This window comes from Sardina pilchardus, chromosome 7 (assembly GCF_963854185.1).
Source record: "Sardina pilchardus chromosome 7, fSarPil1.1, whole genome shotgun sequence".
Classification (NCBI taxonomy): Eukaryota; Metazoa; Chordata; class Actinopteri; order Clupeiformes; family Clupeidae; genus Sardina; species Sardina pilchardus.
Window position 1 is genome coordinate 21106850 of NC_085000.1, and position 15000 is coordinate 21121849.

At 48.1% G+C, this 15000-nt stretch overlaps 1 protein-coding gene across 1 annotated transcript in view; it reads left to right on the forward strand.

The window, feature by feature from the left end:
- Positions 1–5900: 5900 nt before the first annotated feature.
- calcoco1a (calcium binding and coiled-coil domain 1a) overlaps positions 5901–15000 on the forward strand; it is a 17196-nt gene continuing 8096 nt past the window's right edge. The window contains exons 1-9 of the mRNA XM_062541223.1: positions 5901–6073; positions 7441–7601; positions 7750–7852; positions 8841–9043; positions 9973–10185; positions 11214–11362; positions 11704–11773; positions 11935–12090; positions 14153–14407. Of these exons, the coding sequence (XP_062397207.1) occupies positions 7470–7601; positions 7750–7852; positions 8841–9043; positions 9973–10185; positions 11214–11362; positions 11704–11773; positions 11935–12090; positions 14153–14407 (1281 nt within the window). The 5' untranslated portion in view covers positions 5901–6073; positions 7441–7469. The remainder of the gene's footprint in view (positions 6074–7440; positions 7602–7749; positions 7853–8840; positions 9044–9972; positions 10186–11213; positions 11363–11703; positions 11774–11934; positions 12091–14152; positions 14408–15000) is intronic.

Here is a 15000-nt window from a genome sequence, read left to right on the forward strand (position 1 = left end):
TCCATCTAATTAACTCGCCAAACAACATACCCTTCAGATCGGTCGATTCAAAGTGCTCTAAGCTAAAGGCATTTCCTAGAGTCTATTTTAGAGTGTGTTATTTGTGTTGTGTTATTTGTTTGCTGTGCTTCAAGGCTGTGTGTTTACGGAGCCAGTGTTACTAAAGGCCCTCTATAGCGGTGTCATATAGAGCATGAAGTATTGCCTTAGTATTGTCTTAAAGCCTTAACTCAAACATTACCGCCTGCCACAAATCAGCCAAATCATAATATTAACACAGACCCAGTAATGTTTTTCCTCTGCTTTTCTTTTTCAGCGCATTCCGATGTGTGTGTATGGCAAAGACCTTAAGAGTAGTGGGGGGAGCGTCATAGCTGTTTATGATAAATGACAAAGTAGTCCTTGTGCCAGAACTCCTCCCCCTTTAATGGGAATGCAAAGCCCACTGCATGATATGGCATCTGTGGATCTGCATTCTTCGCGCGGTCTCTCTGCCGTGCCTCCTGGCCCGCAGCTGCCCTCAGCTGACTCCTTTGCGGTGGTCAATCACTTGTTTATTTGTTGCTCTGCTTTGATATCTGTTGTTTTATTTTGGTTTGTTTTCACCACGGCACATAACACAGGAAAAGCCCAGAGGAGCCGTGTGGCCGGACTGACAGGCCCTGATAGAGAGCCATTGGCGTTTGCTGTGATAAGACGGGGGGAGCTTCGCTTTTTTAATGTGGCTGGCTCACAGAGCCACGCACCAGGCTGCTCCAGTAAAAAGAAATACCCTGCTGGCTTGTAAATGCCCTGGTCTTGGACAGCAAGCTGACGGAACTCCAGTGGAAGTAGGGGGGGGATGGTCTGGGCAGGGGATGCATTGTGCTGGTCTGCGGTCAGTCGCTGTGTTTGTTATTCTTGTGGATGTGGTGGGGAATGATGCAGAAAGAAGGGGTCAGTCAAACTGGTCTGAGACCAGCACTTAGGTTAGTGCGTAGTAGAGTAGATTGTTTAAAGCAAAGAGCAAGGAATAGACTGGAGGGGGAGGTAGAGGAAATGGCCCTCTCTTTACTCTCGCTGGATTGAATTCCCCAACCATCCATTTCAGGGATCAATTTTTTTCCCGTCCTGCACAATTCCCAATCCATTTCCCATCTGATTGGAAGACGACTAACCACTTCCAATCACAAATACCATAAAGTGACATCTTGTAAAAATAAGAGAAAAACGGTCACAGAGAGACCTGGCCTCTTGGTTTTCCTAGAAGAGTCCTATTGGAGACCTTTCAATCTGTTCTGATGCCATAATTGTTGCACAATCAAAATTCACTAGCGACAGAATCCACTCTTAGAGTATAAGCTATTTTCTATGTGTTTTATCTGTGTGTGTGTGTGTGTGTGTGTGTGTGTGTGTGTGTGTATGTAGGGGGGTCTGTGTGTGTGTGTGTGTGTGTGTGTGTGTGTGTGTGTGTGTGTCTGTGTGTCTGTGTGTCTGTGTGTGTGTGTGTGTGTGTCTGTGTGTGTGTTTGTGTATTTGTGAGAGGTTTAAAGATAGGTTGGAAGGAGCGGTATTGGTATGCATCTTGCGTATGCCTGTGACTCTCATTTGCTGTTGGCATACACATGGAAGCTAATGGGGTGGCATCCCATTGCCTGCCCGCGCGAGTGTTGCCCCAAACTGTGCTTTGCGATGCGGTGACTGGGATGATGTTTTGGCGCGGCAGCCCATGTGCGCGGTGTTGTTGTTGTTCCAAAATGCCGGCACGAGGCGATGCCCTGATGAGGCGTTGCCATGCGGCATGGGCGCGGGCATGCTCGCTGATCAGATGGACGATCAAACACTAATCATTCCCTCAGGGCCCATAGCGAGTAAAGCTGTCATTAATTTTCGCAGAATTACATCAAATCGGAGACATTCTTTATGCGGCCCGCGGCCCACAGACAGTTATACGACAGGGACTGCTGCGCTAAGCAGATGGGGCGGCTTGGCCTTGCATACTAAATACCCTCGTCTCCTCGTCTCCTCTCGCTCTCGCTCTGTCTGTCTCGTCTCCCTCTCTCGCTCTATTTCACATCCTCTCATCCTCTCCACTTCCTTCACCTTCCTCCCTTTTTTTTCTCCCTGTGGCTGGTAATGAGTCTCATCCTGCATCTATTGTCTCCCTCCCTACAGCATCCATCACTCCATCTTTCTTTTCCTCTTTTCCTCTCTGTTGCCTTTTGCTCTTCCGTCGTCTGATTGTTCCCTCCTCTGCCTCTGTCCCCTTGACCCTCCCTTTCTTTATTTGCATCGAGTTCTTCAGTCTCAGTCAGTCTCTCCACCATTACATCCTGCAATTATTAAAAGGCGGCTTCATCCCTTATCAACAAAATGGCCCTGACTCTTAAATACCCTCCTATTAAAGAGCGCGCTGAAATCCCTTTAGCGTCTCAGGAGGGACATGCCATTCTGTCTTTTGCACGGTTATGGTTATGTATTTATCATCCATTCACATAGCTAGCTGTTTAACCGATTGTACTTAAGTAAATCAGACTAGGTTTAAAACCAAACAAATTCACAGCCTGTTGTCTTTGCCTGCATGTGCCTCAATTTTGCTGTCTGTTCAAATACTCTCATAAGATTCAACTGACATATTGTGGTTTGCCAGGCAGTTCTTTGTTGTTTATGACTTTATTTCTGAACAAATCCAGATCAGTTTGCCGCATTGTGCCTCGTTTCAAACAGCCGTCCTGCATGAGGACAGCTGGGGGAAACCCGGCATGCGAGATGTAATCTGGTGACTGTCGAGGTAGGCTTGAGGTGACATTCACTGGTGCTGCCTCCTCTTTCTCAAGGTGCCATAAAATACTAAAACTAAGCAGCACAACAAGGACTGCCCCCCAGTATCCATGGCAACTGCCCCCAAGGTTGAGAGGATGAGGGGTTTTCTGGGCGCAGGGTTGTGCTTGGTTGCTATCGACAAACCAATCACTCAGCTGTCAAGGAAAAGACGTGTCCATATATAGGCACAAACACATACTGTAAGATGGAGTTTATGTGTGTGTGTGTGTGTGTGTGTGTGTGCATGTGTGTGTGCGCTGCTATTTCCTCAATCTTGGTGATCTTCGTGACCTTGACCTATCAACCTTATGCAACTGCAGGTTCCCCTATTAAAGCAGCTTTTTCATTTGCCGTTGGACTGATGATGAAACACTTAATCATTTCCCGGCGTAACAGCGTGCCGCCATGCTTGGCAGGTTAAATCCTGCCCTGTAGCACCCCGGAGTATTTCATGAAATTCTCATTCTTATGTTGTGAAATGTAAATGGTTTCTACTCTGTTTCAACATGCCCTGTGTCGTAATCAGACAGAAGTCGTCAACCTTTAACCATCTCTTCTCCTTTCATGGAGGCCCAGGGGGAGTGAGTGAATTACATGTCATGCTCCCATATTTCTGTTTGGACACATCACATGACAACATTGGTGCGTATGTACGCAGGCCAAGGCAGAATGGCATCAAACCACACACTGCCTCAAAGGCTGATCTAATCTCATTTCAGGGCTTCCCATCTCACAGATTGCTGTAGAGTCTGAGAGTGGCTCTGGCCTGCTTTCTACCTGTACCGTACGCCTTGCACTGAGGCCGTAGCCATACGTAACCCTACTACAAAAGCATCACACTGGTCATCTTATCACAGGTCATGGTGCCCCAATAAAAAAAGCAATGAGACCCCTGACCAGGTTAGGAATTATACGGCAAAATGGGACGGTAACACCAGCCGTAATTCTCTACCGCTCCACTTCTCAGTATTGATCCTTCCCTCCCCTCCTCCTTGAAGAAAAATCGAGAAAAGGGGTTGGGGGATGGATGGTTTGTGTGTGGAGGGGGCGAGGGGCGGGGGTGGGGGGGGGAGAGCTGCCGAGGAACCACAGCTTGGCTCGAGGGACTACCACCACCATGCAGCAAGGTCAGTAACTGCACTGTCTGCCAGCCATCAATCTCCCGGCCGTGCTGCCCCTCCCCCTGATTGCCTGCAGTCAGTCCGGCGAGCCCTCCTCCCTCGCACAGGCCCCGTTCACTCTGTTAAACCGTCTCAGCTGCCATTTATTGGACTGCCTCATTTACTGCCTGCATACAATTAGAAGCCCGGGGAAGACGGACATCTCTCGCGTGCATCTCCTCGGCCCGTCTCAGTAACCATCTCCGCAGGAAGAGTGGCGGGCGGCTCACACTCCGCTCGACGTTTTTTTTAATATAAATACCGGATACCCGGATACCAGCCAGATGTACAGGCTGTGAGGCCTACCAGCTGTCACTGGGATTCACAGAGCGGCTCACGCTTGAGAACTTTGGAAACATCCAGAAAAAAAATGAAAGGGAGAAATGTTCTATTATACACTGATGCTCAGCAGGAGGGTATTTGAGCGTTAAACAAACACTTATATTTTACTCCGGCCTATATATCACTGTGATGTGTAGGCTACAAATGGCACATGGAGAAAAACTCTTGGGCACAGCCCGTGCCAAGTTCAACAGGCTTGCTCCCTTCCAGTACATCAGAGTCGCTATCGCCCACGTTCATAAATATGAAATTTAACCTGCAGGGGAAGCTGGTGACTGAAGCCACAACCTCTGGGTTTTAAATCAGATGCACTGTTTAGACTGTAAATGTCAACAATAGCTGTACGAGAACAAAAGCCGCTCTTAGCCCGAGATGCAGCAGAGATGATTGACTGTAGAGATAAGTCAGAGTGCAGAAAACTTTAATTAGTTTCAGTAAAACTGTTCATCTAAATGACAGAGCCTCTCACCAGTAAACATAAGACACGCTACCAGTTATTAATGGTCATGCATTTTTAACACAGACTAAAAGCTGTTTTCTCTCCGTGCTGTATAGAGAGCATGCTGAAGTAGACCTACAGGAAAACTGTGCTGTACTGAAAGTGTTCTTTGACAAAGAAGCCCATGATTTACTGGTGCATAGCCTATTTAGGGTAGGCTGACATGTAGGCCTAGATATCCAATATCCAACACATTATAACATGTTGCATAGGCTTCGGTCTTCTTTCAAGGGCAAATCCCAAATGCATGTAACTTAAGTCTTACAGTTAAATTCTTAAATTTCAACACGTGTACAGCAAATGAGGCCTTTTGAAGGTTTCTGACCCATAAGTTAGGTTAGGGTATTAAATGATATGGGACCTGTTCGATACATTCTACCATGCTGTTTCAGTGAAAGGTTTACTTGCAGTACATTGCCACCTGGTGTACATAAAAAGCATTACAGACGATTGTTGGTGGCAAATCGTTTACTGGTGCAATGCATGCAGTTGCTGCTGGGGAGGCATGGGTTTACAAGGTTTCACATGTGTCGCAAAAACAACTAAATTTAACATCAGCCAAGAGGCCTCTGACAAACAGTTGGGAGCCTTATTGTAATGTTATAGCCTATGTGCGTGTGCTGTTAAGTGGTCTAGTGTCAAATTACCGAGAGTCAGCTGCGAAACAGCAAGCACAAGCTCTAAGTTCTCATGTCAACCATAAAAGCATAGTGGGAAGTGCAGAACTGACATAAAATATAACCTCGTTGGCACATTTGGAATCGAAAATGCAAGGACATGTGCCAAACGTCTCAGATGAATAGTGAAATAACTTCACAATTTCGCTACGGAGTGGCGTTGTTTTTTCCATTAGAGAAAAAACGTAAAATGATTTCATTGGATAGCAAATAATGTATATTAGAATTCCACCAATCATAGTGTCAGTGGTGAATTCGAGGATCAGCCATATCGGCCAAGAATGCGGAAACAAATGACGTTAAAGAAATTGACCTTCAAGCTCTTTTTTAGATGCTGGGAAATGTAGTTTACAAGTCAGTGGATTTCAAGCTGGTCTATGTTCTCAAGACACCAATTCCCACTATTCACTGGACTCAACTCAGAGCTCATGCTTATGTTTTTGTTATTGTTCTCTGGCCGTGGTGTTGTGGACAGAAGAAACGTTGAATGTTACGATATTTTAGTTATGTTTGCCTAGACGGATAGGCATCGACATTTTTAAATAAATATTTTGCATAATTTTACGGAAACTCCGCAGTAAAAGCTTGAAGAGGTGAGTGCTTCCTGACGTGTAACGTTAATACGCAGTTTCAGTTGCATTAGATCCTGCGTGTGCTGAAGCTTTAAGCCTGCTGGCTGACATGTGCGCTAGGCAAAGATACCATGCATGCATATTATGTGCTTCCTGAGAGTCGGCAGCTGCCATCTTGGTTAAATCTATTAGGTAGCTTAGCTTTACTGGGAGCTTTTGTCTTAACTGCTCTTTGTGTTTTGAGTCAGAGGTAGTCAGCATCGTTAAATAATTAGCTTGTTAGTTAACTTACTGTGCGCCTATTCATCATGTTTGGCAATATTTAAGATTATGATTCCTTCTCAAAGTCAATCAACCAGGGGATATTTACTGTCGGTCGTGTAGCTTTACTGTCACATCCAAATTAATTAGTGTCTTGCTCATTAATGTTTACAGCACCACGTGCTGTTGGCAAGGCCCCTCATTCACTTCTTCACCTTTTTGTAATGTAATATGTCAGTCTCCTCAACAAGGTACAGCACATGGATTGTATTACAGGGCCCCGCACACCTGTTGCCTCACACACACACACACTGTTAGGGGCGCATTGTGTCTGTCCAGTCTGACATGCAAGGTAAACTACAAAACAAACTGGTAGAATATATTTAAATGAGTTATAATAATGTGGCTGTCGTTTTGCACGCTGGGGGGAAAAACTTGCCCTCTAATATGTAGGTTATGTTATTGTATGCGGATGTAGACAGAGTTGACATGTAATAGGACAGCAACAAAATTCAGTAGTTGGATTCTTATGTTTACTTGATCAGATTACTCTGTCTGGTAACTACTGTGGGTAGACAGTAAATAAACCTGAGGCCTTGACTCACATTGAAAAAAAATGGCAGGCATCTATCTCATCCCTCATGTTTCGCAACCTCATTCCTCACTCTCACCACTCTCAGCCACATCTCAGTTTAAACAGTGGCATTCCACTTACCGGTAATCATATCTAATATTTAACTAGATATCTGAGACTAAACCTTTTTTTTTTTTAACTAACGATAATTTTAGGATGTTTTCCATGCTTTTCGCTGGGTGTGAGGTGATTACTGTCAGATCAGATGAATGTGTATGTTGTTTGTGACCTTCACAGGGTTCTGGCTTGAAGCCCTGACATGCTGTCTTGTTATATTTAGATGTTTGTGTAGGATTTACGTACAAACTTCCTGGTAATGCAATTGGTTTGTTACTGTAACCGTGAACAAACACAGTAGGCCTACTCTGCAGAACATTTCAAAATTTGTGCTAAATTTCAAAAACCCCTAAAGGGTTCTTTGTCATAGTTCCATAATTTCTGAGCACATGCACACCCCTTATTAACAACATTCTTCACTGTGCAATTTATGCAGGTCCAAAGACACCAAGTTCATCTGTTGCCATGGAAACCGCCTGGAAAGTGGAGTTCCGGAATGTCGGCAGCAGTTACTTCCCAGAGAGCCGAATTGAATGCCATTATACCATCAGTTCCCAGCATACCTGGGCCAGCAGTGACTGGGTTGGACTCTTCAAGGTACATTCAGTAGCTTAATATAAATGAAGACGGCAATTAAAGTAGACATACTTGATAAATGATATGCAGTCATCCAACAGAAATGATGAATGTAGGTTTCCTTTTTGCATGATTGGGAAGATGAATGTCCTTCTGGCTTGTTCCACAGGTGGGCTGGAGCTCTGTGAAGGACTACCATACCTTTGTCTGGGCACTGGCTCCATCTGGCTACAAGGAAGGGACTGATGGCAACTGTTGTGTGCACTTCCAAGGTTCTCTCACTTGCTCACACACTCTTGAACAAATTGCACCTGTTTTTAACTTTGTAACTTTTCAACTGTTCCGTTTCAAAGGCACGCAAGCGTTTTAAACAGGCATTGATCTCTCAGGAGGTATGTTCTGTAGTTCCACAGTGTCGCTAGGAAACAGCTAATTTATTACAGGCTCAACTAGGGCAGCAGTCAATAAAATAGATTTGTCCAGAGAGGGTAGGCTTCCTTGGGCACATGGGTGGGGTGGATTCTGCCCTGTCATGGACAGTGGCGTGGTCTTGAGTGTGATTCATCCTCGCGACCACATGTGGTTTAGACTGCAAAACACACAAGGGGACAGAGTCGGCTGTGAATGAAGCTTGTTCTGGAAAATTCCCTGAATCAGTGCATTTGTCAGGAATAAGGAGGAGGCTGACTGACGAAGCTGGAAGACAATGGCACAATAGGCACAGAGGCCCTCCCAGAGAGCTAGAGAGAGAGAGAGAGAGAGAGAGAGAGAGAGAGATAGTGAGAGAGAAAGAGAGAGAGAGAGAAAAGACTGTGCTCTTCTCGAGATGCGGCGAGCTGAGGTCATCCTCGGGCCCATCAGTCCACTGTCTCCACAGGAATGAAAAACCTCCAGCTCTGTCAGTCTGATGAAGCACCTGCTCAGCCATGCCCCAGCGTGGCCATCGCTCATTCATGTCCTCAGATCAGAGAGCGGGAGCACTGATGAATGCTGCACTGATCGGGATCGTAAAACATTACGCGCGGATGAATATTTCAGTGTCTAGTAATAAAGTTAGAGAAAATTGTGTTTTTATCGCTAAATGTTGGGTTTTCATCAACCCCGCACCAAGAAAGAGAAGAATGTTCCTGCAGTTGTGGCTGTCGGGGTTAAGTTAATTGCTAGAATTACTGTAGAAGCCATTTTTACCAAATTAAAAAACGTTTCATTTTACAAATTGATATCGAACCCTATGAATGATTCCTCTCTGTGCCTCCGCAGCCTCGTACCTCCCCAAGCCCAGTGGCCAGGCCTACCAGTTTGTGTACGTGGACAGCAAAGGGGAGATCTGCTCCTGCAGCGCCCCCTTCTCCTTCTGCGCCCCCAAGCCCCTGGAGGAGCTGGTGACCCTGGAGGAGGGATGCCAGGAGGACGGGGCAGGGGACGACATGCTGCTGGTCATCCCCAGAGCCGAGCTCCTGCAGGTCAGTCAGTGGTGTCCCAGCACTCTGTTTACAATACGCTTTTGCACACCTCTTTTGTGGGGACAGATGCGTCGGAATAGGTTACCCAGTTATACTTATAAAAGAGATTATCCCGCACACTGTCCATTACGCATGCATACTTTTATTTAGAATTCACAACGTTTCGGTCATGGACCTTCCTCAGGTGAATTTACCGAGCCCTCTGCCACGTAGAGAGAGTCTCATGCCCTTCACTGGAGCAGGATGCTTTAGCCTCTTGCTGTCAGTAGAGACATAGATTGGCAGATGCAGAGGTAATCCTAGCTAAAGTCTCCTTTGCACTGTAGCGTAGATGTTACTGTAGCTTTGGTTATTCTACTGCTGGAGCTGTAGCTGAAATGTTATTATATTGTTGTAAGTCGCTTTGGGTAAATGCATTTGACAAATGAATAAATGTAAATCCAGAAAAAATGCTATTTTGAGGAGAATCAGGCACTATGTCCTTGATAGTCAGCTTTATTTTTTATTGTTTTTATTTATATATTTAATTAGTTTCTCCATCCGTTGTTTTATATTAGAATAATGTCATTTAAACCCCTGATGACCATGGTTAACTACTTTGTAATTTTTAGCAGCATGTACTAATTTGAGAATTGCATTGAGCTGAATCCCTGAGGCAGTTAATTAGATGAGTATACAGTACATAGAAGTGTACTATATACAGTATATGGGGCAAATAGTGCCTGTAGAGAAGAGGGAGGGGGGGGAGAGCATGTAGAGTAAGAATGAATGGAGGGAAGTCTTATTTGACATTGTTACAGTTAAAATGATGACATTAATAACACTGTTATGTTTCATCTCCTCAGGAGATGGCAGGTTAATAATGACCCTGTCCGTTTTTGTTCCATCTCCCTCTCTGTGTGTGTCTGCTTCTTGCTTCCTGCGCTCAGAGCCGTCTGCAGGAGTGCCTGAAGGAGCGTGGCGAGCTGCTGCAGGCCCTGGAGTCGGCCGACCGCGGCCGAGAGAGGGAGAGGGAGCGCAGCGAGCGGGCCAGGGAGGCGTGGGAGCGCGCCCGGCGCCTGCTGGAGAGCGACCTGGCCAGCCTGAAGAAGGAGCTGAGGCACAGCCGGGAGGAGATGGAGGAGATGAGGAGGAAACAGGAGGTGAGGCAGAGCAGAGAGGAGATGAGGAGGAAAGAGGAGGTGAAGCAGAGCAGAGAGGAGATGAGGAGGTGATGCAGAGCAGAGGAGATGAGGAGGACACAGGAGGTAGAGAGGAGGAGATGAGGAGGAAAGAGGAGGTGATGCAGAGGAGAGAGGAGGTGAAGCAGAGCAGAGGAGATGAGGAGGACACGGGAGGTGAAGCAGAGCAGAGAGGAGGAGATGAGGAGGAAAGAGGAGGTGATGCAGAGGAGAGAGGAGGTGAAGCAGAGCAGAGAGGAGATGAGGAGGAAAGAGGAGGTGAGGAGATGAGGAGGACACAGGAGGTGAAGCAGAGAAGAGAGGAGATGAGGAGAAAATAGGAGGTGATGCAGAGCAGAGAGGAGATGAGGAGAAAATAGGAGGTAAAGGGTGGAGCCAGCACATGTAGCTACCACTGTAAGGAGGAGTGAGGCAGGAGCAGCGCTGCTGTACTGTAGTTAGCTTGGCCGCTCCAACCTCAAAAGGGCCGTAGAGGCCGGCGGTTACGGCCCTTAAGGCCTGAGGTGCAGACCTAACTCTCACTCGGAGCCCTGAGATGGTCTCTCCTGCCTTCTTATACAATAGGTTTACTGCTGATATTTCTTTTATTGGTCTCTGCGTTCCTTGGTTTTATTGCGCTGTATTTTATTTCAGTTTTTAGCTGATGTTATTTTAAGACCGCCGTCTCTGTTGTTGTTCGGAGAGTGTGCGGAGGACTTGGTTTGGGAGGGGGGGGGGGGGGGGGGGGAGAAAAGAGGCTTCATGGAGGTCATAAGAGCCAGGAAGTAGTAAAAGTTGAAATGGTTTCCGCTGCAGGCACTCAGTCATGCCCCATAGAGAGGAGATTCTGTGGATGAGGCATTATTCTGTGATGAGGAAATATACAGTGTGTCCTCTCACCCCTCTCTCTCCTCTCTCTCTCTCCCCCCCCCCTTCCCCCTCTGTCTGTCTGTCTCTCTCACACACACACACTCACACACACACACACACACACACACACACACTCACAGGAAGTGCTAGCCTCTGAAGAAGCCCTGGCCGAGGAAAAGAGTGCTCTGCTGAGCAAGAGGGCAGCGAGCGAGCAGCGCATCCGAGAGCTGGAGGACGACATCAAAGCGCTCGGCCAGCGAGCCCTGGAGCGGGAGACGGACATGGAGAGGTGAGGCTTCCTGCCCCGTCCTGCCCCGTCCTGCCCCGTCCATCCCCACCGGCCCCTGCGTCACTCACCTCATTGTCAAGGGGTGTGCGTGTGTGTCAGGACGTCTTTCAGTGCTTCTGACTACTGTGTGTGTGTGTGTGTGTACGTGTGTGTGTGTGTGTGTGTGTGTGTGTGTGTTTCTCTGTGTGTGTGTGTGTGTGTGTGTGTGTTTCTCTGTGTGTGTGTGTGTGTGTGTTTCTCTGTGTGTGTCTGCGTGTGCGCTTGTGTGCGTGTGTGCGTGTGTGCGTGTGTGCGTGTGTGCGTGTGTGTGTGTGTGTGTGTGTGTGTGTGTATGTGCACAGGATGAAGGAAAAGGCCAAAAAGGTGGCAGCCCAGAGGAAGGAGGAAGAGAATGAACGGAAGAGTCTGAAGGTACTCCATAAACATGCCAATGTCTGCCAGGGACATTTGACAGCTAGTGGAAAAGCATCTAAAACCCCCCCACAGGTTACAGGTACAGGAGAAAGTGCCAGCCATGGAACTAATGCTTGTGTTTGTTGTTGTTGTTGTTGTTGTTGTTGTTTGCGCTGCAGGCCAAGCTGGAGCAGACGGAGGTGGAGCTGCGCGGTCTGTCGGCGGAGTTCCAGGGTTTGCGCAGCTCACTGGCGCAGAGGGACACACACGCCCTGCAGCTGCGGGACACCATCACCACGCTCACACACAAGCTCAACACCGCGCACAGGAAAGAGGTGGGTGAGACACACACACACACACACACACACACAGACACACACACACACACACACACACACACAAACACACACAGAGACACACAGAGAGAGACACACACACACACACACACACACACACACAAGCCGTTAACTGACTGAACGCCGCCTCATCCGCGGCTAGGTTTAACCGGCCATTCCCCGGCTAGGTCAGTGAGGACAAGAGGCGCGATATTCCAAAGCCGCCTCAGTGTAGGCGTAAACATGTAAGAACTGGGTGTGAAGTTGAACAGTGACGTACAACAACATAGGCGTCGAAGTCTCGTGACACTACTGTCATTCTCAAAACAGCGGTGCAGCTCTCTGTCAAGTTCTCTGCTCCTCCGTTTGATATTTCTAGATCTTCTGACTAAGTTTACTCTACTTATCCAAACTGACAACATCACCACTGTCAGATATAAAGCAAACATTGATTTTCACTCGGTGCTATTCACTGACCGTAAAAAAGTGTCATTAGTAGCCTATGCAGTATGCACCTGTTCTATACAGTCTGGTATGCACTGTTGTTTGTGGCTAGCTAGACTTGCTAGCTCGATGTGACACAATATTGTAGCGCGGCTCGGATATGCTTGTGTTACGTTCATGCAAGGGGGTAATGTAGCCTACGGCTAAGATGGTTAAGCAGCCTGTTGTCATAAGATAGTTGACGGTTACGCATTATATAGGTGTACTAGACTAGTCAGCTGATGTGTTGTGGGATAAGGGGTTTATGTTACGGAATGCCACCCATGTTGTGGGATATAGCCACGGGGATCTTAAACAGGCCACTTCCATGTAATGTCATTCCTCATATTCAGAGCCTGCTCATATTCATCTGGTAATAAACATTTCCTAACAGAGTAATTCTTGCCTCGTCACAATATCAACTCTCCACTCATTCCGCCTTGACTATGCATTATACCTTTCACTGCCTCACGTCTGCCAGGTTCCAAACTGTCTACCTAACAGCAGTTACAATCAGTATTTTTGTGATAACAACAAAACAGCTCTGCAAAGTTTAAACCAACGATGCTAATCGCGACTAGCGATTAGCCATTTCAAATGCAGAGCCTACCCTCATAAGGAGACCTCTCCAATTCAGAAAAAATGCATTAAACTAAAATTGGACAACGTTGTTATGTTTCTTAAACCTTAGGGTGGGTATGATATAGGCCTAGCCTACATGCTTTAACGAAATACGTTGTCAATGGTTATTTGAGCAAGCTAGCCAAGGTCTAGCTAATTTATCCTGGCTGTAGATAAAGCAGGATAGGCTATGTTTTCCCAATATGTTAGCAATTAATAAATAAATGCTGAGATGTTTGGCGATTTAATTGACATTTGAAAGAACAGTGTGCTAGATGGACCACAAGGACCAGTGTTAGTATGTGAACAGTATGATGATGATCTGACAGCTGTGCTCAGCATACAGTCAGTCAGCTGTTTGCTGATTTTAAGTCATCAGCAGTGTGTGCACATCTCTCGTTGTTGACAGCTCCGCCCATGTCTCAGCTAGCCGCCGCATAGCCGGCTCGCGTGCTCACTGCAGTCGCGCCGGGAATATGTGTACCCTCAGGGGAGGACAATTGGCAGCGTAAATCACCTCGGCGATTAGCCGGCTATCAGTGAGTACAATCGGGACTAGCCGGCTAAAAGCCCGTGCATCGCCGGCTATCTGTGCAGTCAGTAAACGGCTACAGACACACACACACACACACACACAAACACACACAGAGACACACAGAGAGACACACACACACACAGAGAGACACGCCACACCTACATCCTCATAGAGAAAGAAGGGAGAGATGTTCTCTCATCATAGACATTCTCTCATCATAGACAAGGACACGCACTCATTCATATCCATATTCACAGGCAAACATCTGTTGAAAAGAGATGACATGCATATGTTGCATTTCTCCCCCCTCTCTCTCCCTCTCTCTCTCTCTACCCCTCTCTCTCTCCTTCTCTCTCTCCCTCCCCTCTCTCTCTCTCTCCCTCCCCCTCTCTCTCTCTCTCCCTCTCTCTGTCCCTCCATCAGGCGGAGAGTGAGGCGGCGCTGGGCGAGCTGCGGAGCCTGCAGGAGCACGTGCGCTCCAGCGAGCGGGCGGCCGAGGACCTGCGGGCCGAGCTGAGCGCGCTGGCCGCCAAGCGGGACCAGGGCCAGGCCGAGCTGCACCAGGCGCGCCTGCAGGCCGCCCAGCTCACCCTGCAGCTGGCCGACGCCAGCCTGGCGCTCCGCGAGGGCCGCGCCTGCTGGGCACAGGAGAGGGAGAGCCTGCAGCGCACCTCCGAGGTGAGGGAGAGGGGAGCAGGGGAGAGGGAGCAGGCACCTCCTAGGAGAGGGGGGCAGGGCACCTCCTAGGTGTGGGGGAGGGGAGAGGGAGCAGAGCACCACCTATTTGAGGGAGTGGGGAGCAGAGCACCTGGGAGGGAGAGGGGAGCAGGGAGCAGGGCACCTCCGAGGAGAGTGGAGCAGAGCACCTCCTAGGTGAGGGAGAGGAGAGAGGGGAGAGTGAGTAGAGCACCTCCTATTTGAGGGAGAGGGGAGAGGGAGTAGGGCACCTCCTATTTGAGGGAGCAGGGGAGAGGGAGCAGAGCACCTCCTATTTGAGGGAGAGGGGAGAGGGAGCAGGGCACCTCCTAGGTGAGGGGGAGGAGAGAGGAGCAGGGCACCTCCTATTTGAGGGAGTGGGGAGCAGAGCACCTCCTATTTGAGGGAGAGGAGAGAGGGGAGATGGAGCAGGACACCTCCTAGGTGAGGGGAAGAGTGAGTAGGGCACCTCCTATTTGAGGGAGTGGGGAGCAGAGCACCTCCTATTTGAGGGAGAGGAGAGAGGGGAGAGGGAGCAGGGCACCTCCTAGGTGTGAGGGGAGAGGAGAGGGAGC